Source organism: Ambystoma mexicanum, chromosome 10 (genome assembly GCF_040938575.1).
Source record: "Ambystoma mexicanum isolate Mex_15411 chromosome 10, UKY_AmexF1_1, whole genome shotgun sequence".
In the NCBI taxonomy this organism is placed as follows: domain Eukaryota; kingdom Metazoa; phylum Chordata; class Amphibia; order Caudata; family Ambystomatidae; genus Ambystoma; species Ambystoma mexicanum.
The window spans coordinates 972,558,290-972,585,516 of NC_090932.1; the positions used below are offsets into that span (position 1 = coordinate 972,558,290).

The 27,227-nt window shown below is 40.3% G+C and overlaps 1 protein-coding gene across 2 annotated transcripts in view; it reads left to right on the forward strand.

Annotated features, from left to right (window-relative positions):
• Positions 1–27,227, forward strand: part of SLC7A14 (solute carrier family 7 member 14) — a 724,481-nt gene that overhangs the window by 296,707 nt on the left and 400,547 nt on the right. For both annotated transcript variants that reach the window (XM_069618764.1, XM_069618763.1), the window contains exon 3: positions 11,967–12,460. In XM_069618764.1, coding sequence (XP_069474865.1) covers positions 12,157–12,460 — 304 coding nt within the window. In that variant the 5' untranslated portion in view covers positions 11,967–12,156. The remainder of the gene's footprint in view (positions 1–11,966; positions 12,461–27,227) is intronic.

Below are 27,227 nucleotides of genomic sequence, written 5' to 3' on the forward strand. Positions count from 1 at the left end.
TTACCGATCAGAATCTGATGCTGACAGCATCCACTGTTGTCACTGAGTAATGTCTGGAGGAAGGGACATTATTTATATAAAAACTGTCTACCCAACAATCGTAGTATGCTCTGTATACGACAAGGAACAACTATGGAGAAACCTTCAAATGTTAGGAAAGAAGACTTATACCAGTCCCTATTTCCCTTTACCACTGCATTCTCTGCAATGGTATTGGCAACACTCCAATTGTCTAAATAAGCTTTATAGACTGAATCTGAGGCGTTTACCGGATGTTATGGGCCGCAAAGACAGAGTTAAAGGACATTGAACAAGGTATTAGGATACATAATGCCCAGTACTGGCCAAGGTTTGGCTTTATATTGCTATCATAGCCCCACCTTGATCTTTCATGAGAAACAAAAAAAGGGCATCAATGATGGATGCATAAGTGCCTTTATATTTCTTTAATACTGGTGGGTCAGCATTCTCACCTTCATGGGGTAATACCCACTCTGCTTTTGGTATCTATACTAACACAGGTATGCACATACCTCTTATTATATAGGAAATACATTTGCTGGGACATCATGGGGAATTGGCAGTGAGCCTTTATGCACAAGCCTGTTGACAGTATACAAATCATTAATGGCTGTTGTAGAGAATCTGCTTTTGGTGCACTCTGTGTTGCTGGTAGGCTTGGAATGTAACATTCTGAAATATGTGTGGTGTGATGAATCCTGCGGATCCCTCACTAAACCCCTGCCTAAAGTCTCCTTCCAGATGCCCAGGAAAAGGCAGATGCCTTCTGATCCTGGCCTTATGTGTGGTGTACTATGGGAGGATCACCTAGGAGGAGACAGGTCCCAGGATGGTGAGAAGATCCCATGGGATGAGGCACAGTATTTGTCCTTTAAAAGGGAGAACCTTTTAGAGTTGCCAAACAGGTAATGGCTTATTGTCATTATGATGTATCTGAACCACATATAAGATATGTGGCCGTGGTCGCAAATGTCATAAAACCTGAACAAGCATTAACAACAGAAAGACCATTCAAGGTACTTTAGGACAATAATCCCCCTTACTGCCAATGGTTTAATTTAAATGAATTTAGAAATATTGCCTCAAATAAACTGTCTTCCTCTGTGACAACACATTCTAATGGTTTATCCTTAAATGACTCTAAGGGAAATAAATCTGATTTTAAAACCAATAAGTTACTCAAATAAACTGATTTTGTTGTTGGAGACTACAAGTCCCATAACCCCATAAGCACTGGGGCGAGGAAGAGGGCTGAATAATCATGCTGTAGCAGTAGTGAGGCATTTAAGCCTGAGGGCCCACACTTGAGTGAAGCTGAGAGGCTTAAAAGGCCATCTCAGGTGCAGGCAATTGAAAGGAGCTGGAACTGTGGCTGTTGTGTATGCAGTAGTAGCAGAAGCAGAATGAAGAAGGCACATTGTTGGCAATCCAGGCAGAAGTGGTAGAACCAAAGGGACTCTGGGACGTAATGCAGCAGATTTCACCCGCTTGTCCTGTGAGGGTCCTGTTCCCCCAAACACTAGTGGGCATAGACTGTGCAGGAAGGCTGTTTTACCCCGTGTGAGCCTAATTGCAGAGATTGCGCAGCAGAAAGCGTGTCAGAGACCGTGGCGGGGAGCTGCCATAAAGCCGTGGGTCTCAGCAGCTAAAGAGGCTGCTTATTGAGTGGCTGAACCGGAGACGCCTTCAGCGAGGAAGGGTGTGTGTCCCAAGTAAAGCCAGACATTTTAGTAGTGCAACATGCAGAGAAAGGAACAGAGAAGCTTGTGGGTTAAACCAGGCATTCTGATTCTTTGCGCGAGAACTGCCGGTAATAGTATCAGGTTAAATAATCCCTCACGTATGCAAAGAAGTGTTGCAAAGTTGAATCTTTAACAAAGACACACTTGAATTGTAGCACTTGCGTTTGATCGGGTATTTTCTCTTTCACTCATGTGAAAAGAAAATGCTATGGAAAGCAATTATTGGACTTAAAACATTGTAAAGCACATGAAGAAGTGGTTTGTGAGCCTAATTACGGTTCTAAGAGGAAGAGTGACCTCTGAATATTTATTAACACAGTTAATATTTGCTAACAATGAGAATGTCAAGTGTTTAGGCATTGTTATTTGGAGTTGGAAAGAGCAAGAATTGCCCAAGTCAAGCATGAACAAGTTATTTTCCCAATTGAGACTGAAACCAGCTTTTGCCAAAGCAAGAGAACAGTCGACACAGTGCTGTCAGCCAAAAAGAACTTCAGCATTGCCAAAGATACAAGTGTGCAAGCTTTACCTGAAGCCAACAGAGTGGCAACAAAGCTTTTGGGCAAATATTCTGGCTAGCAGTTGGCAGAGGGATAATGGCATGGTTGGGGAAGGGAAACATGCTACTTATAAACATTCTTTGAAGTTGATACAACCTATATTGCCAAAGATCATAGGAGAAAGAAAAAAGTGTGTTTCAAAGGTATTTTCAAGTTGCTGTTGTACCAGGCAGACAAGAAAGGCAAAGAGGCTGCCCATCTGAAAAGGAAAGTTCAGAGGTAGAGTGCCTTATCTACTTGAAGGTGTTGAAGAACCCTAAAGTAATCTTGTCACAACGAAAATTTGTTTGAAGTTACAGAGTACTGAAGCTATGGTGGTATAACAAAGTACCAAAGCTGTGGTGGTGTAATTGGTTGGCAGTAGAATTGAGACTTCAGTATCACTTATGAACATATATCACCTATGAACATAGAATACTATGAGGCAAAGGGAGTAGGCACTCATGGTAAGTGGTGAAGTTGTTGAAGTGGAAGTACAGTGCTGTGAAGTCATCCTGAAAAAATGTACCTACTGTGACTCCTAATCTTGTAAAGAGGGGCATACTAAGTGTTAACCGAGAACTGTGTTTCATTAACATTTACAGAAGTTGTATTTCCTTTCAACTGTGGTCATTCTTCTTGGACAACTAGAAGTTGTGGCAAAGCATCGTAACAGGGAATAACATTGATGCTATTTCGATGAAGTGGAAAGTCCTTATTTCATCAAGTAGAAAAGCTTTGCTGTTGTTGAAAATGTGGCTGACAAGACTTTACTTTACTGACATTGAGGACATCAAGAACTTAATTGAGACTTTATTACATTCATGGATTTCCTTGTTTCTTTTTTTTTGTTGAACATTGGAGCTGAATTTGCCTTGAATCCTGGAGAATGGGAGCTCATCCAGATTCTTAAGAGGTTATCAACAAACTGTAAATATCATTGCTGATGTTATATGAATTGCCATATATTTTCTCTGTATATTTGATGTTTAAGTGTGAGGGACAGACATCCTGTGTTAGAGTATTTCCCTTTAGTTTTGATAGGCAGGGAAATCCTCATCGGAGGAGAGATAGTGAGTCCTTTAATAACAGTTATAAATTATTAAAATGGCATATTTTGAAAATTCATCAAAAGGTTGGCAGCCTCACACTGCTGCCCTCTCACAGTGGGCTGCACCAGTTTAAGTAGCCCACAGATTGTCCAATGATAATCCTTTATGTACTTTCAAAGGGTTATAATCATAAATGTTGAAACACCAGTGCACAGCCTTGCACTGTATTGACACTGCTGCTAATGCAATTACACATATACACTTGTACTGTTATCTTGTCCCTGGTCTGCACTCTACGAAACTGTATCATTATAGTTAACCATGTAGTATTTCTTTTTACCAGACATTCTTGATCATTTTGGAAATGCATTGAGTTCTCAATAGCCACGTATATAATGTAGCAATCACGCCCCAGTAATGGGGGCATACATGGCCTGTAACGGCCCACCAACCTGAGCCAAGGAAGGGCCAAGTGAGTTCAGTGCCTCAGCAAGGGCTGCAGGCCGTTACTGGCTATGTACGCCCACCTGCTGGGGTGTGATTGCTATTCGCATGCTGGTTTTGCCCGGGGTCCCAATAGATTATTTATGTGTCTCTGGAAATTGCCTGTGCTTTTTGTGCAATGCCAATCTCCTGGAAAAATAGGAAAAAACACGAGATGGCCACCACCATCGTTAAATGGACTAAGTCTCTTTTCTGTCTCTATGGCGGTGGCCGGGAGCGGGAGAATCGCTGGACCAGAGCACAAATCGGCAGTCCAGCACGTGAGGAAAGGGGTAGTGGGTGGGTAAGGAGTTTGGTTTGTTTTACGGTTGGGGAGCCTCTCCCTGTTGCCTCCCCACATAAAAAAAGAAATAGCCACCCGGGAAAGGCCCCGGGTGGCTGGTAACAGCAGGCAGAGACTGTGTATTCCCGCCCGCTTTTCCACTGTTCCAGCCACCTGATTGGCTGAGCGCTCTTGCCCCGGTGAAAATGAAAAATAAAAGCAAGGCAACTTTTAGGATCTTGTAGAGATGATATCTAGCTCATAGATTTGACTGGCACCTTGCAAGTTCCCATATACACTCTTGCAGACAGTCATGATGCAGCAGCAACAGATTCTTCCATTATCCTATATCGGAGAGAGCAATCTGATTACATATTACTGTGAATACAAAGTAAACTTGAGTTGGGTGAACACAAGACATGTGGACAAACATAACAACTGATTTCTATGGCATATACAATGGAGGTGTATGAATAGTAGTCCAGCACGCTGTTTGGTAATTGTATGCTTGAGTCATTCACTCTAGTTGCATTTCAGAATATTTGTAAATAACATGTAGGGTTAATCAAGTTAGGAAATACAATACCTTTGAATGATTGTTTGTTTGATTTTGTTAGAGAAATTTCTAATATTGCAAGTGATTAGGACATTTAAAGCCCCTTGCACATAACAGACATGCTGTTCTCTGCAGGAATGGAGAAATAATTCACTGATTTAAGGAAAAGGCCTCCACTTCTATGTTCCGCTATTATTCTTTTAAACTGTCTCAAGTTTGGAGGTAGTCAGAAAGATTGAGGTTAACAGTGTGTTCTGGGACATACATGAATTGATACTATGTATTCAATATTGTAGACATCCTTGAATTCTTTGTGTTTTGCATTTTATGATCCAGTCTCTTTGTGTTCTCATGTTCACATTCAGTATTCATATCCTCATCATGCATATCTAAAATATATTACACGGCCTGCGGTAGCGGCTGTGTAGTTATGGTTAAGTTGCTCAACATGTAGAAACAGCACTTTTTGGGCAGCTTATAACTTTGCCCCCTCTGTACGAATCCTCACAAAACTTTGCAAAAATATTTTATGTATGGCCCCGTCAGATTGGTTCTCCAAAGTTTGGTGATGTTTTGGGCAGGAGGGGCGAAATTGTAGGGTGGTCACAAAATGTGAAAATGTGAAAATATTTGCTCATGCCTACACCCCAAACCGCTGGAAGGATTTTCACCACATGTGCGGCAGGATTACCGGCTTGGTCCCGAAGGCGTGTTTTTGTAAATTTTGTGTAAATCCGTCCAGTATTTTTTTTTTAAACAGACAAAAAGTAGGTATCACAAAATTTGTGATATCTAGGATCGGTCTGCAGACTCACTTCCCTGTTCGGTCCACAGACGGGCCTCCAATTGCCCTTAGTCCACAAACATCGCTGTAAAAACATATAAAAAACCACAGATCTTCGGGGGCATCCATACATATGGTTGCATTACAGGGTTGTTGAAAAGCAGTTTTTGGATGGCGTATAACTTTGGCGCCACTCAATGAAACTGTATGAGATTTTGTAATATTATTCTTGACATGACCTCGAATGGTTCTACAAAGTTTGGTTCTGTTTTGCCAAGAGGGAACAAAATTAGAAGGTGGTCCCAAAATATTTGAAAGGCTTATACATTGGGTGCCGTTTTACGAATCTGCACAAAAGTTTGCAAAAAGATTTAAGACCCAGATCTGAATGTTTTTGCAATGTTTGGTGCGATTTTCTGAAGAGGGGGCAAAATTAGATTAGAGGGGGGTTTAACATGATTAAATGGGTTATATCATTGTTGCCATTTGATGAATGTGCACAAAAGATTTTAGAAAGATTATGGACCAAACCTTGAATTTTTCTGCAAAGTCTGAATGGATTTTTTCAACTGGGAGCTACGTTAAATGACTATTTTATGTACGTACATTTTGACTCTTTTTAAAAAAATGAACATTGGCAGATTTCCAGTAAACTTGTGTAAGGAGCATTGGCAAGGCCCTGAAAGAATGGTTTTGCAAATGTGTCTGTGTTTTATTTTTAAGTGTCATAATTAGGTACAAAAAATACACTTTAAAAAAATAAAACATGGATTGATTTGCAGGAAGGTTGTGCAAGGAGCATTGTCAAGGACTTGAAATCATGGTTTTGCAAATGTGTCCGTGTCTTATTTTTTGAAAAGTGTCATAATGTAGATACAAAAAAATGCGACTGAAGTATAGCTGGTGGCCATGGCCAGTTGCCAGATTGTCTGAGTCTTGGCCGGTGGCCATGGGAAGTGGCCAGATTGTCTGAGTCTCGGCCAAAGACCATGACTCAGATAATATGGCTTCTGGCCAAGACCACAAGAGACTGTCAAAGGGGTTAATGTGGGTATGACCAGTGACTGGTGGCAAAATCGGGATAGGTTTGAATGGGAAAATTAATTCTGCCCTTGGCTACATCTCTGTCTGTGGCTACAACCTGGATTGCTGCACAGGATTACATCAACAGATCACTGTGACTATCGCTGCATAGACTCCCAGACAATGCGAATCAGCAGATAATTACCAAGCATGCTGAATCAGGTGACCACGTGGTCGCCAGGCCACCACTTGAAATTGTTACCCGACCGTATTTGCAGCCATAGTGGGACAAGATATTGGTATTGGATGCTGGATTCATTTCCACAACCTAGCAGCAAGACTGGCCCACAATCCACAAGCCTTGAGATAGACTCTAGAGAGTCGAATTACGTGTCGGCTGAGTTCTAACAATACCTATGGCATCAAGAATGGTTTTTAAGACTGCTTCATTACAACAACAGTTACTTATTCAATAACCCCATACTGAGGTAAAAAGAGCTCACTCTCCTATTCCACACTTAACACTTGAAGAAGGAAGGGCACCTTAACAAAAGAACCCCATCACCAGCAGCAGGGTAATCTGTTTAAAGTACTACATGAAGTCCAGTGATCTACCCATTCTATCGCCTTGATAATCATGTACTCTGATTTGATTATTGGGGCATGCAGCATGGCCAAACCCTAGGATTGAATGGGAAGAGATATTTTGTTTGCGGTTACAGCCTGAAGTGCTGTACTGATTGACAACAACCCTGCGTGAGGAGCTTCACCAAGGGCCAGAAAGGATTTTTTTTCAAATTTGTCCAGTGTTTTATTTGTTTTAAATTGTGGAAACACAAGTACAAAAAATAGTGATATCATTTTTGTGCTATGGGCAGTGACCCAAAAAATAGTGATATAAGTTCGGTGCATGGACAATGGGACTGGCACTCGGCAAGGACAAATGCCTACTTTGATTTATTAATTGGGGCTTGCGGCATGGCCGAAGCTATAGGTTTAAACGGGAAAAAAATCAGCTTGTGACTGCTGCACAGAGTGCTGGACAGGATTGTAGCAAAGTTGCAGGCATGCAGAATGGGTGGGTTTGAATGGGAAAATGGCAATAAAAAATCTGCTTGCGGCTGCAGACGAAGTGCAGCAAAGTTGTGCCAGGTGCCTGAGCAAGGAGCTGAAAGGATGCTTTTGGAAATCTGTCCTGTGTTTTACTTTTTTGAAATTGTCGAAACGTAAAGGGCCTGGTCTTCGGCAAGGACAAATGTCTACTCTGATTTGTCTATTGGGGTATGCTCTGCTCATAATGACTCACATAAGTATGCGTTGCCAAAAACATGTTTGTTAAAGAAGGTTTATAGTTCTTTTATATATGTTAAAAGAGGAATTATTAATAACTTATATATAGTGATGTACCATTAAGAAACATGTTCACTTATGAAAACATATTCAATTAACAGAAATCACTTTGTTAAAGGGACGTTAGGGTTCAGATGTACCCCACCCTTTGGACTCATCTACCCTAGCAGTTAGCGAGTGGTCTCCCACCTTGGGATCCTTTGGCACTTCCCTCCTGGACTCCCATGAGCACTTGTGCATCCGTACTACTCCTTTTATGTATGCACTTCTGTCACTGCACATGTGCATTTATAGAAGCACTAGGTACAATGTTTTGGTTTATGTTTGGGAAATGTAGATGCAAAAGATTTGCAGAACATTGGTAAGTGGCAGATGGTGGGTGCAAGTTTAATATGTTGATAGGCTTTATAGAAAGTATTTCTAAGTGATTGGTGGATATATGTGTGCATGATTGAAAGCAGGCAATGAGGGAGTGTTACAAACAGAACAGTAAAACGAGTAAAGGGGCTGTTTAATGTGATGGTGTGCATGTGCAATTCCGGTTTTCTAATAAGGCAATGGCTACACAGGGGAATGCGGAGACTGTGGATAGTTATAAACGGCAATGGATTATGGTGTTTATTGCATACTAGAGAGAAGAATTTCAGACATAAATTTGTTTCTGTGCTTTTTTTCTTCTCTAGTATACAATTGTCCATTATTTCCACTAGCATAGTAGAAAATGTGAATGGGAATGTGGGAGAATCGTATTGAATCTAACTACTTTAGGGAAAAATGTAAAGTAGATGGAGTCTATAAATGTATGTGTTTAGTTCTATATTTTAACTGTGAAAGGTTGTTCCTAAAGGAACGTTTTTACATTTTTTTTAATTTTATTTTTGCAATAGATGTCAGAAAATTTGGTGGGGAGGGAAATGAGGGAAGGGGCACCAACCACACATATGAAGGGGCAGGTGGACAAGGGAAGATGTTGCACGTGTGTTAAATCTAAAGTAGAAAGCAGTGTTTCTCATGCTGCTTGATTACAGCTTCTAAAGCACTTTGAAATTGCTCCCCCTTGGCAGAGTGGTGTGTTGCACTATATACAGAGTACTGTTGTTTTTGAAAGATATGGATCAGCAGCCTATTTTATTGCCTGCAAGGTAGCTGGTGGGATTTTGTGTCCCACAGAAGTAGGCTGTGTGGTTACAGTATTGGTTGAGCAAGAAGAGGTAGAGGAAGACAGTCTATTAGTTCCATGGAGGTGGTACAATAGGAGTACTGCCCAAATTGTCTGCGACTGAGTACAACGTTGCACTCAGTGCAGTTCACTTTGGTAGCTTTAGCCTTTGGCACATTTCCAACAGTGTTAAAGAAATGCCACACCCGTTATTCTCTCTGGGTGTTATAGGTAGGCACTTCTTCTACCTCAACTTCCTGGTCTTCTTGATTGTCTTTTGAAGTACTATGCTTCTTTCGTTGTGTAGGTCCTCCAGCTGGTGGTGGTGGCTCTTGGGGAGGAGGGATGATGATAGCTGATGCCATTTTTAAGATAAATAGCAGTTTGCCCAATATTTTTCGAAGTATGTTCTGTGTGCTAGATTGTTAATGTATAATGAGTAAGAATAGGTATAGGGGCTGTGCAAGGGTACATTTTGAGCTTCAGAACTGTTTGCGCAGCACGGACCTGTTCATGAAGTGCGGATGCATTCGCAGACACTTCATCATGGCGTGCTTGAGTGCATGTTCACGTGACACTGTCCGAAAACTCTGCGATGACGTCAGACGTTCGCGAACGTCTATTGACACAGAAACAGTGGAACAAATCGCAAAATGTGTATAGAAGTGTTACAAGGCGGGGAATGGCAGAGTTTTAAGGTGAACGTTTCTAAATTGGAGAACATGGAGTTATATTGGGGTAAGTATGATACTAGTAAGTTGTAGCAAATTAGAGTGCACTGGTAAAAACCCATGAAATTCACTGAAAAAACGTTGTTGAAGGGATGTTATGTTTAAGTTGCACTAATAAAAACACATAAAATTACATGACTTTTTTTTTAAAGGAATGTTATGGTTAAGTTGCACTAATAATAAGCTATGAAATTCAATGAAAAACTTTGTTAAAGTGACGCTATGATTACAAGTAAAACCGAAAAACACCCAATTGTTTTGCTTTTAAAAAAACATTTACACCCCTTTGTTCCTCCGCAAATATTATCACTGTGAGTGTGCTGCAATGCACGTGGAGGATATGTTATACAAAAGCAGCTAGACTATGGGCAAGCACAGCATTCAACTGAAATACACAGTTGATGGAATCCTTCCAATGAAACGCCAGAATGAAACATGCTGCCTGGATAGATGCAAGACAGCTTAACAATAAAGTCCTTAATTGCACCGAAGGAACTGTTTATGTGGTGCTTGGGTTCTGGCTGGCTTGTAGTTTATTTAGCTCCTGGGATTCATCTGTCAACAAGCATAAAAACAGCCCTGTAGCAGCATACACACACCAATCTCGGCACAGAGATTCCAGAAACGTGTTCCTTTTACAAATGCTGGTTTCTATGTCGGAGAAAAGTTGTTGCATTACATTTCTAATGCAGTTTTATTTTTTGTGAACAAAGCATACAACAGCCTGTTCTTCCCGAAATCATATTGTCTGGTGTACACAACTTTGCTAAGACACCTATTCAAATGGATTTAGCACAATATGTATCTTAAAAAAATTGAAACAATTGATGACAATTCATCTACAAATTAGTCAAGCTTCATTTCCTTAACTCTTGTCAGACTTCCTTTATAAAATCACAAAATGACACAATAAGCTGTAGAACTATTCATTCAGCAAGAACCTTTCATTTCCCTACAAACAGCGGCAGAAAAATAAGACACACTCTTTCAAAACTACCTTCTCAAAGGAAAACTATGTGTCTTTACCTTAAAAGCAAGGCAACACATTCTTCTAAACTGTCATATAGACAAACATGTGTTCCATTGTATAGTTCTCTGGATTTGTTTGTGGGACACTATGATCATAATGTTTTATGAAGTTGAAGTACCTTTCTTAAAAAAACAGTGTTGGTGTTAATAATGGTTGAATGCATGTAATATGTGATGTTTAAAAATGTGTCTTCAGCACAAATCCCTAATACTTATACTAGCTTGAAAAATGTTGAGTAGCCATAGGTTTACACAACCAAATAACAGATGTTAGTAGTGCTAATGAAAATGCTTACAATTGATGTCACCAGGTAAAATGGAGTTCTCACACAGTATACATTGTTTGGAAAGTCTGATGGTTTTTAAAATAATTAAACGTTTTAAGTGACACAGTCAATATTTGACTATAATAAAGAACATGTTGTAATCATTGGACTGTCACATTTGATTGCCATCATTTGTCACAAAATAATGTGCCTTAGTAATTGTCACATGTTGTTCCAGATTCTTTAAAATAAGGTGCAATTATATCAAATTCAATTTTAATTGTATCATTTTATCTCCCCTATGTATGATTTCTTAAAGGTCTGAGATCATTAAACTCTTGTATCCTTTTATCACATGAAACAAGTTCACTTAAGTCATAATTGTCATGTGAAGTGGAGAAAGTAAGCATGAAATGTGAAGAAGTGTTGCCTGCATTCTGTAATGATCTAACTATTTTCATATTTAGTATGTTTGTCACACATGAGATACCACTTGAACATATTATCCATAATAGTGCAAGTGCTTACTCTGCGTCCTCCAATTCTATGGATAGGTATCACACATTGGAATATGTATGGCCAACATATCAATACCAGAACAACATATTAATACAACAACATGCAACTAAAATAATTGTCTTACACTGTTGAGTTTTAAACATTCAGTAATTACCTTTGTATAGATATGTTTAGAAATGTTTAAATACATGTGGCATTTTTGCACCTCATTGTCACATTAACAAATCCTGGAAGGCCCACTCAGCCCTTCACCCATCCGAGGAAACAAAAATGAGTACCATTGAGATGGGCTACCATAAGCATTTGCTATCTGTTGATAGGCTCCTTGTGGTGAACATGTGCTCTAAAAATATACCTGTTATGTTAGTTGCATAAAGTGTAGAGTATTTGCATGTCAATGACAATCATTTTTATTCTGTATTTATTTAGTCTCGACGGGAAGATCCAACATTCCTGGAAGATTTCAATGTCATACCTTGACATGGGTCTTAGAATGGATAAAGGCGTTTGACTCTGTTGTCCTATTCCTGCCTGTAAAGAGGGTTGTATTGATCCCTGCCTGTGAAACCTGCAGAACAAGTTTTGTTATATCTCTGATCTTAGATCACTCATTAAAACAATGAGTGGCTTCTTTTCATATCTGGACCCACGTCGGGTCCAGTGGGCTGCAACATGGAATGCAATCAACTCCAGGATCCTACGGACAAAACCTGTGGAGTCGATGCTGGAAGGGGCTGGAGGTACCACAATTCATGGAACCAAATTGGCCCGAGTACTTACGACGGTGGATCTAGTTTCTCTCGGTGTTGGAAGCTGTGTGGGAACGGGGATGTATGTTGTATCAGGACTGGTTGCTAAGGAGATGGCAGGACCAGGGGTGATTGTTTCCTTCATAATTGCAGCAGTGGCTTCCATCTTGTCAGGTAAGTCGATTAGATGAATATTCATACTCTCCATATTCTATGCCTGCTCTTGTAAATTGTTGATGAAAAAAACTCTGACTATGGATTGCAAAAACCAAATGAAGGAAAAAGGCATTATTAAACATATACCTCAAATGAGTTGTTGTGGCAAAAAGTGGACATATGTGGCTTGGGTGGTTGTGGCAAGTGCATTAATGGACATAATGTTACAGCAAAAATAGATTTATACCTGTAATTCTTTTTTTAAATCATTTTTTGTTGGGTCAAACTACACTTCTGAGACATTACCAAAATACTCGTATCTGGTAATAAAGCTAGGGCCACAATACTGACATATGGGAATAAACCCACTACTAGATAATCTTATGCCATGGTATTATAATGAAGTACTTCTGAGTACTCTAGGTGGTTTCTAAAAAGCTGTACCTCCACTTATCAAATTTTATGGATGTTAATGAAAACAAAAATCCATTTCAGAATAGTTTCACTCACCGTCGATTAACAGACAACCACTTGCTACTTTTTTCAATACAATTACACCTTTAACTCCTACCAGACTCCACCAATCTATAATTCTAATGAATGTCAGTAAACCATATGCATATACATGTTTCTGAAGCCAGGCTGCTTTCTGTACACAACACCAAACTATCTTCCAAAGCAAATTGAGTCTTCCTTTTACTACCACCTCCATCATACGGAGACAGAGTATTACAATAACCAAGGACCACAGCATACAATGTCAAGATTTTAGGTGGGTGAGTCTCAAAGTGTTTGCCTCTAATCATGGTTTAAAACATTTAAATAATAGTCTTAATCAGTCAAACCTCTTTAGAATCGTCGACTTAGGTGAGTTTCAATGGATCCTTTCAATACCACATTCAGCTTATTTCTGTGACTGGTCAAATGAATTAAAAACATTATCGACTATTGCTCAGATCAAATCTGAATTTAGATGTTTTGATACAAATGTCTCAAACCTCACAATATATATATAATTGCTTGAAATAAAAATAAAAAACAAAGGAAGATACTAGTAATGAAATGAAAAAGAAAAATGTGGAAAAAAAGTTGGAGCCGGGTCCATTAACACGAGCACATATATCAATGTGATTTAGCTGAATCCGGGTTTAGATCTTTCTAATTAGTTTAAGTGAGCTTTGAAACGGATTCATGCCACGGTTGTTTAATTCATTTTCAAGCCAGTTTGGCTACTGCTAGTCAACATTCTGCAGCTTTTAGTGCTTGTTATAAAATGACATGCACAAGTGCATACAAATAAATTGCATGTTCAAGGAGAAACACCACTTTTGTTAACGACATTTACCAACAAAATTGCAAAATAAACACCTTGTGTAGATCTCACATAATTTTGCGAAGCACGATATTAAAGGACCAAAGACTTTATATAGCTTGGAAACTAGTCTCCCATGACTTGTCGAATGTCTGAATTTATAGCCCACAAGCCTATGTTGACAGAGATTGCGATGAAGAAGGACTGGTTCACTTTGAAGATTACACTAGGTGGCATTGTTGCGATCACCAGTTGTGGGCATGAGGGGACACCAGATTAATTGTGCAAGCAGCCCATCTCACCCTTTTTTCGGGGGAGAGGCCCACAATTGCACTTTTCCTGATGTAGTAGCATTCGTTGCATTGGCACATCTTCTATGTTTGGAGGGCCATCAAGCACATGATAACAGTATCCAGGTAGACAGACATTTCATTAACCAATGTATGGACATTGAAATATATGCATCCAAACACCATAATATCTGATCTGATGAGGTGGGTAATGGTCAATAGGCTCATTTAGAAATGTACCCATTAGACTTGATGCTTCATAGCATCGTTGATACTGTGTCTCTATCTTTGCATTTGCCCAATTACTTTTAAATAAGAAAAGTCAAACACCTCGAATGCCTGAATTTGTTCCTGTTTGGGCTGTTTTTTTCCTGAACTAACGCCATTCTCCAGCAGCCCTGAGATCAAGATCTGCAGCTTGGGATGCACAGCTGTAAACTGTTAGTACCGGTATTCCTGGTAAAATCACCTAGCCCTACGTCAATACATAGCACCTTTATTTTCTAAGATATTGAACTGTAAATGGCCTTTGGTTCTATTTGCAATCTGAGCTTCAAGACCAGAGGAAGCGCCATTCTGGCCAGCTTCATTCACAGTTTCCGCACATACGAACTTAATGGAACATTTAAACATTCTTTAACACCACACCATTCAGTGCCATGCAGAACTTACAGTTGATATCTTCTTTAATGTTAATGATTTTTCTGCTGTGCCACATCCATCTTCACTGAAAGTTGCATTTCTTCACTCTGTGATGCAAGACATCTATGTGGCTCTTTAAGAGATATGAGTATAGATGGCACAGACCAAGCACAAGAACATACACATGAAAGGATAGGGATCAATGGAGTCTATGGGTATATGCTAGGGTGCTGCTGAACTTTTAAGAAGAACAAATAGGCGATAATAGTAGTATCCCCAGTAGACATCAATATGAGTACAGGAGAAATGCATACATCTGGAAGATAGTAGTAGCAATAGTAGTAGCAGCAGTAGCAGTTGATCATTTATGTGTTGGCATAGCAAGTACAACACAATAAAACATTACATATGACAAGTAATATGTAACACCCAATGAACAAATAAGCCTCACTGATTTTTAAAGTCCTAAAAATATCTGAAATGTATACACAATGCTCACCAAGGAAACTGAGTGACTGCATGCTGCAACCCCACCCCGTGTACAAGGAAGAACCAATTGACAGGTGAACTGGATTAACTAACCTATCACCAGCACACGTACATACACGAAGTAACCATATGCTCCTATTGTTTCAGTAAATGGGGCAGATGTCCCTAGAGGTGTCATTAAGGGAAACATGGTCACAGGATCAATGAGAAGAGAGTTGATCAAATGTGTAGTTTGCCCATTGGATCACATAAGACCACAAATGGAGGCAAACAAGTCTTAATTGTAAATACAACTTACACATTTCAGCAATACAATAGCAAGCGAGATATGCTTCTAGCAGTCTGCAAGTCTTAGCCTGAAGATAAACAACCCCAAAAACAGAATTCTTTAAGGTTTCCCGTTGGGCAGCCGTTCTCAACTCTCAGGCGGCCATTTCTAAGGGTCTTCCGACTCTTGTTCATTTAATGTCCAGAGAACCGAATATAAACTAAAAATCCAGAGACTTAAGCTTTGATTTGATATAAATAAACCAGGGTACTGTCTGCTCCCAACCATGGGCCTTACCATAGACACATAATTATGAAAAGCCCTTAGGCAGGATTAGTCGACAATCAGAGCCAAAACAACAGAGGCTTCAGAGCAGCACATGTGCTGATAGCATGGACTCCTATATCACAAGGTAGAGGGAGCATTGATTACTCTGTCCCACCTGCAGCAAATATCTCAAAAATGGTTACCTGCGCTATCCAGTTCCTGAAATTGTACATAGAGCCAGAGGTCAGCTCCCTACAAGTTACTGAACATTGCCTTTTCCTTATATTCCTCTGTCGGAACCAACACAGACGTGCCGCCAAATCTCTGGTTGAACTTAATTACACCTCCTGTGAACATTTCCAGGGAACTAGCGCTATTATTAATTCTGGGTCATCTATTCTGAAATGTGATAGAACCTGGTCTCCAGATGTACAAAGAAAGGCAGTCTTTCGAGCCACTGCCCATTAATCATACATTTACATTTCACTTTCCTCTAAGCTGGTCGTAAAACCATATTTTTCATTTGATCAACTTTTATGGATGCATTTTTCTCTTAACAATACCACTTAAAGGCTTCTCACAATGTGTCATGGCATGCTCTGCCCTAACCAAAATGAGTGTGTCATCCGCATGTAAAGCAGTACTCGAGCCCCCCACTCACAACAGCCCCCTCTGAAACACAATTGCTGCATTATAAAGTTAATCCAGACAGAGGAAATTAATTGCTGAGACACTTGACATCCAAGTGGCATTGAGAGCTGCCATGCACTGCTTGCAAATTTTGCTGAACGGGAAAGGTTATTTTGAATCATTGTAATGAGATTTATCTAAGCACTATATGTATGTTTCCCATGGTTTGTTCTTTACTATGGAGAAATACTGCTTATATAATATTCCCACTTCAACAATCCCACCTCACACGCTGGGAAAAACAAGCCGTTTTACCATTAATATTCTGTTTTATTTAAAATAATAACTCAAAGAATTTAAGAGGAGGTCCCCAACAATACTTCTAATGAATACAGGCAGCAGGTCTCCAGAAAGGAAATGCGACTCGTCGAGATCTACCTTTGCAGTCCTGCTTTTCACTGCCAGCTCTCCTTCCCACTGCAACAGTTTCCATAGAGCCCCACAAACCCTCTGTCAATTTCATGTACCAAAGCCACAACTATTGTATTTGGCAGTACTTCTGTTTGCAGTGAACAGACACAAGTGTTAAAGTAGAAACACATACAGGCTAGTGAAGGCCACACACCTAATGGATTCTGGGAGGGGTCCTAAATGTGGGCATCCTGGTCACTGTTTCCTCTGATATATAGGATGCACTTATACTTTGGATACTTGTAAGGCAAATGGTTACAAACTATATTTTAGTTCCAGTATTTTGTTTTCTTTACATCAAATCAGAATATTTCCTCAGGTTCAAATAATCATAACAAATACAACAATACACAGCTAACAAGAAAATGAGAGAGTGAGACAGAGAGATCCCCTCCTGACTCCTATCACTTCATCTGTATCACGGATACTGTAATACAGAGCAACATTTGTGCATGTTGTTTTCTAATCATCTGAAATGGTCATCTCATCCCTTCATCTCACCACTGTTTTGATCCAAATTAGCTCTGAAACATGGCTGGCCTAGCTGTGTGAGATGCTGGCTATACTTTCACAACAGGTGACATATCTTTATTGAACAGGGGTCAAATTACCTGCACCTGCATTATCTGTTTGCAATGCACATGGATTCACCATTCTCTGGCACATGGACATTCAGGCATGTGTCATAGCCAGATCATTGATGTATGGAATTTTACACCACTCTGGAAACAAACAGACAAAGGTGCTGATTTTAAGCTTCATGTCCTATGCTCTCCTATTTTAGGCTTAACCATTTAACAAAGGGACCTGTTAAATGCCAATGACATGATTTGTATGCAGCCTCAACCAGTTCAATGACCAAAGTAAAAAAAAAAAAGGAAACAATCTTGAAACAATCTTGCCCAGGCTAACACTCTGCATCTACTTCCATTTTGAAGTCTGATTAATGAACTGGTTCAGGCAATCCGTTGTGTGTGTTTGCACAATTATGCATGGGATTCAGGGTGGTTAGCACTGACAATCTCTCTGCACAAGTAATACACCAGTCTGGGGTATCATTTCTCTGCAAAAGCATAATGAAAACGTGTAGTGCTGGGCTACATTAGGTGTTATTAATGTACACATTTAGGCATTTTAGATGTTAGAGAGTACTTGCAGGGCAGATACGTAAGCATAATATGCTCACCTTGGGAAGATGACAATGCCATAAGACATGGGTTTGATACCCAAGTTCGGATGACTGACCCCTTTATCCTTGATAAAGTGAGTACCATCAGCAACTAATAATGTAATATGATATAAAGTGGTCTTTATTCTGCCAATAATGTTTGCGTCGCTGCACTTGACTCTAAAAGACAAGAGTGCAAGATGTGTTAGTTGGATAGCGGGAAGGCAGATTCAGAAACCGCTGGTGTTGATGGATGCAGGTCAGAAGTTCCCGATACATGAGTGTCAATATGAAAATCTCTATGTTGTTTGTGGCCAGTACTGACCGGGCAGGTTAGCCATATGGCCAGCCCCTGGATTGTGGAGTCCAAAAATTAACAGGTCATTGACAGTAAACTAGATTTAGGAGGTTGGTCGTCTGTAGGGGTGCGGGATGTGTAAGGATGATGAAAAATGTTATTAGTGAGTAATTAGTGTAGGGATGAGGGTGGGGAGAGTGAGGGTGAGAGTGTTGTCAATTCCTGGCTCTTGGTGGTAGATTTCACTGAGTTTTAAGGTGCAGACCAGAGCCACACAGGAGAGGTTCCATGAATCTGCTTGGTTTCCCACAGATGGCAGTGCCAAGAGTTTTGAAAAATGCTTTTTTTCAAATTAGTCCAGGTTTCTGGTGCACAGTTTTTAGTCGGTTGCTATTATTATTTTTTCCTTTCAAAGAAGTGGGTGAAAAGCCAAGTCTTGAGCTGTTTCCTGAAAGTCAGGTGGTTCTCTTTCAGATGTTAAGGTTTGGGTAGGGTGTGTCACAGTTTCATGGCCAGAACTGAAAAAGAGGATCCTCCTTGCCATTTCCTGTTGAGGCTGGACACTAGTACTAGTGCAGCATTGTTGGATTTAAGTGTTCTGGAATGAGTGTAGTGTTGAAACCTACTTCTATAATGTGTACACAGTTGTTTTAAATCGTATGTATTCAACAATCTGATATGAAGTACTATGGAAATCACTAATTATTTCCTTTCTAATTACCCTGTACAGTGCCACTGCCACTCTTTAGATTTTACTCCAGCCTCTGCTCTCCAGTGACATTGCTGATTTGGATAGTACGAACCCATAGTCACTTCCCCTTTCTCACCCCCAGCACAAAAGGCCTTTTCCCAATTGATAAGTCAAAGGCATTTTAATTGAATGCCAGTTGCTGTGGCTGAGGGGCACATTTTCAACATCAGGAGCATCTGTAAAAATCGCTGCTCACCAGCTATGCAGTTTTCTTTTCATTTAAGTTGTGATTCTGGAAAAGAGAATTAGTTGTGGCATTGATCCTCCCCTCCATTTCTTTTTTGTGAAAGTTTCTAGTTGGCATTTTACATTTCCGCTTGAAATCGTGACATCACCAATAAACCTGACTAGATAATATGTAATTTTACGGTAAGCTTGCCGGTACCATTGTTACTGGACTGGCAAACTATGAGGTCTGCTCGCGGTTGCAGACCTGGTGGGTGGACCGGCACCTGCGAGAAGACCATGACGGATGCACCGGCACTATTCACATATGGTGCCGGTGCATTAGACAGCCCCATTCCCATTGAGGCCAATGTTTTCTGGCACCTCGGAATGGACAATTACCGAGTGTGCCGGGGTTGTAATGCCTATTATCGGACGCCAGAGTCATAATGAGGCCCATTGTATATAGAAAACACTACATTTTTTGCACCAAATTCTCCATCACATGGTGAGTTTATTTTATGGCTTAATAAACAACAGCATTTTTCTCAGATATTAACACTCTCTAAATATATGGCTAACAACCGCTCCTTTGCCTCCTCCTCTGCACAGTGCTGGGTGCATTTGCCTATCAAAGAGGACAAGTGGCGATAAGCAGCCTCAAAAGCCTTGGTTAAAGCCATGTAGGTCTCCTTGCATTCACACGTTGGGTTTAGAGATGGGAGGAGGCAGTGAAGAGGAGGCAGAGGGGTTATGCCTGCATAAAGCAATGTCTTCATCAATAAACATGCATTTGATAGTATATACATAAACCCCGGCATGCATATTCCCGCAGGGAATGGTTGGCTGTGCTGAACGGATCGATATCCGAAAATGACATACTATGAGGCAAATCAAATATGTTTCTATTTTGATCCCTCTTGCATGGCCAATGCTGCTATGGGATGTATACTGAAAAAGAGCCCCATTAATTGATCTCAGCCACCTTTGGTCAAACAATGTTTCTTTTGGGGAAGTGATAAGTCAAAACACTATGGGCCTCATCACGAGTAAAAACACAGGCTTTCTTATGACAACAAAGGGTGCATATATTCAACCAATATTATAAATGTTCATTACAAGTCCTGTGTGATTTACATCATGTCTTGTTCTTTAACATGTGTATTTACCTCTCAGTATGAATGCACTTCTCCCCCACATTCCCATTTCCAAACATAGCCTCATTTTCTCTCGTTGGTTGCCAGTTTTGCTATTCACTTGCCGCATTATTGCTAGTTCACTCTGTCCAACTTCCTTACGTGTTGCGTTTGACCTTTGAGGGGCTTCCAAAAACTAGTCTTTGACATTCTGTTCACACAGCTGACTTCTTGAAATGAAGTACTCGGTCAATATTTGTTCAGCCATCCTTGCCTTTCCTCTGCAGTAGCTATAATATTTGTTTTCGGGTTATTCCGCTTCTTAACTGTACCATTTGCTTATGTTCTATTGGTTTAATATCCAATTCCGTCTATTGGCTTCCGTATCATTGCTCCCTTTCTTTGTTTTTTTGCCATTTGTTGGTAATATTTATCACTTAAATTCCACCAGTTTTCTTGGAGTTTGATTCACATTTTATCGTACTTTTCAATCGTACTTTTTTCAGCATTGTGAACCTCATGGACTCATACATCTGAAGAGGTCAGTATGATCAGCGGCACAGAAAACATAATTGGAAATTGGTTCCAGACTGTATTTTCTTTCCAAAGGTTATGTGCTCCAGATATAATTTCTGAAGGATATGTGACAGTGATGTGTAAGTTATGGTGGTCTTGTTATCTTTATATGGAACACCATTAGCACAGATTTCGTAGCAGTAGTTTCTGAATGTATTACCACACAGCACAACTTACTATTTGCTGTTTAACATAATGGTTTACTAAATGCATGTAATATGATTATATGCTTAGAACCAATAATAATGCAAATGCTTAACTTTAAAAAAGTCCCTTATTACTTTGATTAAAGGATGGCACGTGAGCTCCAGGCTCTTCACTTGCATTTTTAAAAATTACAAACAAACAGAGGCACAACTTCGATCAGTCCATCAAATCATCTGTATTTCGTTAGAAAACCATTAAAGATACAGAAATCACACACAAATACTGAAATACAATAAATAGAAAAACTCCTAAAATCACAAACATCAAACGTCAGTTCAGTAAATAGATTCAACCCTGATAAAGTCCCTCAAATGTTAAGTCATACAGTTGGATACGACATTTGAGCAAGCAAATCAACTGATTAACAATTCGTTTCAAAACAATTGAGTACTCCTTACTATTAATATCATCAACTGAGATGTTCTCACTGCATACAGTTCTCTATAGTAGTCAATTCATGGTGAGAGCTAACACTAATAATCCAGGGTATACTCAAGAATGTCATTGTACAATGTGTAATGTAACAATTAGCCAATAATGTGGCAGGAAGAATCACACCCCTAAGTGTTTGAATATTATGATTTTTAAATAATTGTAGCAACCATCTTTCCCTTGGCTCTTGGTACAGCAAATAAAAACGTGTTTAAGATTTCCCCTTGTAACCTGATAAATGGGACAGGAATCTGGCCAAACAGTTCCTCTAAACCATTTGTTAGTAAAAGTGGCTAATGACTGTATCCCCAACTGGTATGTTTTATATAGTATGATAGTGGTTATTCCAGATAACTTTCAAGTCCATAATTAGATGTAATGACATTTGTTAGCAATGTCCCTGCAGCTGGCTTTCAGACCAAATCGTTCAACAAACATAACTCAAATCTTCTTTACATTTCCTGGCACTATCTGGCATTATACATGTCAGAATAGCCCAGAACTCAGGATGATGAAGTACTCTTTGGGCCTCATTATAAGTTTGCAGGTCCGGTAACTACGGTACCAGTAAGCTAGCTGGTACTGTAGTTACTGGACATGCAAAGTACGAGTTCTGCTAGTGGGTGCCTTTTCACCCACCAGGACGGGCCTGGCGGGCGGAAAGGCACACGCGAGCAGAGCATGTCGGATGCACTGGCACCATTCTGAATGGTGCCAGTGAATCCTACGTCCCCATTCCCATTGAGCCCTATCAGGCTCAATGGGAATGGGGAGTAAACGTTTCTGGCCCCTGGCAATAGGGAAATACAGGGTCCGCCAGGGTTGTAATGGCCCTGTATTTCCCCATTGCCAGGGGCCGAAATAATTTGCAAGTTTGGCGGCAGCCTGCCTGTTTGACCGGCAAGGCTACCGCCAAACTTGTAATGAGGCCCAAAGCCCTTTAAACCAAGGAAGAAACATAACCTTCTGACAACTTAAAATACTATTAGCTGACTCCTTAACTATTGTTATTGCTGGAGCACTTCATACCCAAACCCAGTACAAAAAACATTGAAGTCTGATTTGGTTTTCTATTCCCGTAGTTGCAAAAGCATAGCGATAATGGGAGAGCTCCATGGTATAGTCTTTTTCTAACTGTATTGTCCCATCATTGTATTGGGTGGATACAGGAAAATACCAATATTCTGGATCCATACAAACAGGCTGGATTACTTGGATTTTATATATCCGCATAGTGGATCACATGTTTTCATGCCATACGTTTTTTCAAAGTAGCTAATAGCTCCTGCTTGTCTGGCCAAGTTTAGTTAACTTCTCTTCAACTGTGTTCCCACATCGTTCCACCGCTAAACCTGACACCTAAATAGTCAAACTGGTTTACCTGTTCCATTACACCTTATGAGTATACTGGGGGCTTTGTGGTACTAAATGATATGACTTTGGTCTTGTTCTCATTAATTAATACGTCTTTACTGTTCTATTGAAACACCAGGGGTCTTTGAGATAAGTATAATTTAATCTGTGAATAAGAAAATTCCCAGCTTTTCCCCATTTAAAACCAAGGATACGGCCTTTGAATTTTTGTCGATCGTTAAAAGCAGCGGGGGCAAAACACAGCCTTGCAGTACTCCTTCACGGACCAGGAAAGGAGCTGTCTTTTCACAACCTCTGCCCCACCGGATAACAGCGTTGTTCTTTTTTTAGAGATGTTCAACCACTTGCACCAGTTCTGGTGCCATAATTTGCCATATAGTACTGTGTCAACTGCTGTCGGGTATATTTATGTGGTAACAATCGATGCATTCTTTCCTCCCCCAATCAAAAGTGCCTGTCCTATAGAACCACATAGGTCCCTCACCCTTGAGCAACAGGTAAGCCAAGAACCAGGCTGACATACAGAAAGAATATGTATTTATTAATGAATAGGAACATGAATATTGGTAGAAAATCACAAATCACGCCACCTTACTCCATGGCCCAAATGCTTTTCTTTCCAAACAATTCTGTTTTTACACAAATTGAAAACACTAATTGGTTCATGATAACACACATCACAGATTGTTTAAGCCCACAACATGTACAGTCAAATAACTTTGCATGGGATTCACTTTTAATAAAAAGTAGCACCTTGAAACATGAAAGGATCACACACTTAGCAACACACTTTAAATGCAGTTTAATTTAAATACCATGCAATACTTTGCTATTGGCAAAAGCAGTTGCACATATGCATCACTCTGCATTTTTAATCTCCCTGTGCACAAGGCAATGCTAGTAGTGTCAGAGCACAATACTTTCAAAACCAAAAAATGTTCATATATATAGAACCCTTTTTCCTTCACCACAATGTCATGAACAATCTCAGTTCCACCAGGAGTCACTTTCCCACTCTCAGTAGAGAGTGTGCTTCTCAGTCAGGAAATTCACTTTATTTAATTTTGGCAAAACACTTTTCTGCCCCAGCAAACAAAACCCAGATATTCAGTTTACATTCAACACCCCTCTGCTTTAAGGCAGGATCTGAGAAATGATAAAAGGTTAGAAATTTTGTTTTGACAAATACCCCTTCCCCTTTAGGAAATATAGGTGTTGGCAATAAGAAATAGGCATACCCAATTACTTTAACAAAATATAGGGCTTATTACAAGTATTACGATGTGGAAAGAAATTGGTGTTAATGGAAATATCACCATTTCTCCACACGGCCATACTATGAGTATGGCCCTGGAGTGGGGCAGGCTGGAGGTAAATACTCTGAACTTCTGCAGAAAATTGGCAAAATTGGCAATATTACCACAGCGGTAATTCCACCAGTAGTAATTCTGCCAAAAATGCCCCATAGAGTCCAATGGACTCTCAAGAAATGGAGATTAATTCCCCCAAAGCCATTGTAATCTGGCGGTAATTCTACCAGACCAAGTGGCCGTTACAGTAATTCCATTGGGTGGTATTCCGGTAGATTTACCACTGGAATACCGCCCAACGCATAATGAGGCCCTATATTTTTATTCACACTGGAAGTGATGTTGTTGATTTTGAATTTCAACAAAATCACCCCGTGTTAGTTGGCCATAGGGGTGTTAATTAAATGACTTTTTTTGTAAAATGCTAAGGATATACTTGGTCTGCCAACCCAATCAATAATGCAAAAATATTAATTCAAACTGATCCCCACAAAACTTGGTCAGGTTACTTACATAGAATCTCTCGGGGATTCATGCTCATGCAAAGACACCACTAAAGACACCACTAAAGGGCTCTTAGATATCTCATAGGGAAAGGATAGGGATCTGGTCAGATGGCTTGACTCCTTATATGAGTCCAGCTTCTGCCTATCTGTGGTTTCCTCCAATTGCTGGCTCCTAGGCTTTGTTATTTTTCGAGCAATTGGGCAGTAGTCTCACTCAGACAATATCAGGCAACACTCCTGATTTCCATTGTGCGGTACCTTATACAATTTAAATCACACCCCAAATTTTTAAAAATGGAATGTTGAAGCTTATTGGCTCCCAATTTGGATTGAACCTCTTGTGTGGCTCCCATTGCAATGATTGGTTCCTGAAGTTACAAGGCATCATCCCTGTGAATGTATGTCTCCACCCATCTGGGATAGCTAGTTCATAGTTTCAAAAATGCAGTTAAATACTAAAACATGACAAAAAACTTTCATTTACAAATAAGCATTCTACAATATGTCTGATCATGCCTGAAATGTGTCTCATTCTGGTACGATGTTTCCGGTTCGAATGGTAGATTTGTGCAATTTAGTCAACAAATATAACAGATACCAACATGAGATTTTCAATACAGATACCTAATTCAATAAGCTACCAACTCCCTGAATCTCTACTTTGTGACATTTCCTCAGAAGTCATGATCATATTTCAGGTTGTCACTCTTGTTCCCAATTTTCCAATGATATCTGTCCCATTGCAGTGTGATTTATGGTTCCTGAGAAAATGAGCTAAGTATGATTGTTTGTTGCAAAGATCTGTGTCCAAGCTGGGCCTCTGCTGACACCAAACCGGGAATAAAAGCACTCAACATTTCTGGCAAAGTCAAAGGCCTACAGGAGTGATCTTATCTTTTTGGCCAGATAATGTAACTCTGGCCCCTCCGCATCATGTAGAAATCTTCTGGGCATGTCATTTGTCAGCCCCAGGGATGGACCACCAATGTCCTTGAATTCTGGCGAATTATTCAGAGTTCACCTCCATTAAGGGATGCCTTTTGTTTTAACAGGGCCTTCTGTTCACCTCATAAACCCTTAGTACGGCACAAGTTCTGCCCATTGTCTAGGCTCTGTGAACTTCAAAGAGATGTTTTAGATGGATAGAAGATAGGGTGGAGGTGTACAGTCCTGGGCCTGTGAATCACATGAGGCAATGTCATTTTGTGCTAGCACAGATTTCTTTTCTTAATGCACAACACATTGGGCCTCATTCCGAGTATGGCGGTAAGGGATAGCGGCCACCGGTAACGAGACCAGTGGCGGTGATCCCTTACCGCCATACTCCGAGTTCCCTTTGCGCCCTCGCCCTTAACGCCTGCTTTGAGCAGGTGTTAAAGTCGAGGGCGCAAAGGGGCCTCCAAGCCAATAACGGTGACCGTAATGAACGGTCACCGTTATTTGCATCTTCCCCATTCCCATTGAGCCCTATGGGGGCTCATTTGGGAATGGGGAAGAGCCTTGGTGAATGGGGAATTACCGCCCCGCCAACCTTGGAATGGGGCGGTAATTCCGCCATCCACCAAGGCGCTGCCGGTCCGGGTACGGTGTCAACCAAGGCGTTAATAGCGCCATTGGTTAGCGCCGTACTCGGAATGAGGCCCATTGATATTTTTGAATGTTGCAATTCCTTCTCATGTTGGTCTGCTTTAATATCTCACATTAGGTCATCAACGGCCAACTTTAATGTATACTTTAGATTAAATTGGCACAGTCACTGGAGTTTCACTGGCCAACAGTTACTTTCAATACCAGATGCAATTGTCTTCATTTCTATTTTTCCATTGTAGCTTTCTTTTTGTAAAAAAGTGCCTTTCATTTTTTCATAATGTAGTGAAAGTTAGGCCTCTGATTATAGTACTTTATCATTCACACATATGGCACATTTAATTTTAGTCTTCCTTTTTCTGACAACACGGTTATCTGACAACACAGTTCGTGCAGATATTCCCATGCTGGCCTTTTTGTCTGCCAGTCGACAGTGTGCTTTCAAATGACAGGAAACATTTTCTGAATTTTGTAGGCCTCAGTCAACCAAACGCAGTTTCCTTTTGTCCAGGGGGAAAAACTACCTCACAAATCCCCCTTGTCCTTTATTCTCATGACATAGCTAGTGTGAAAGGGCATGGGCGAGTGTGGTTTTTCTTTAATTCTTTGATGGAGCACTTCCCGCTGTCTTTTCTTCCTCACGGAGTGTGTGGTCTAGTCTCCACCTCCTTATTTTGCGATCCAAGGGGGTACAGGCAGGGCTCCCCTTTTTTTTTCTTGGTTCCTCTCTAGGGTGCCAGGGGTCCTCCCAGGCAGGACTCCACTTCTTAGAGTCCTCAGGCTGGAATTCATTTGTTTTCTAAAGAGAGTAGTAAAAAGAGCTGTTAAGTATTTTTGTTTTACTCTTCATTCACTGGATAATGTTTTAGAACAAGACACTACTTTTTCAGGCACAGACTATATTCA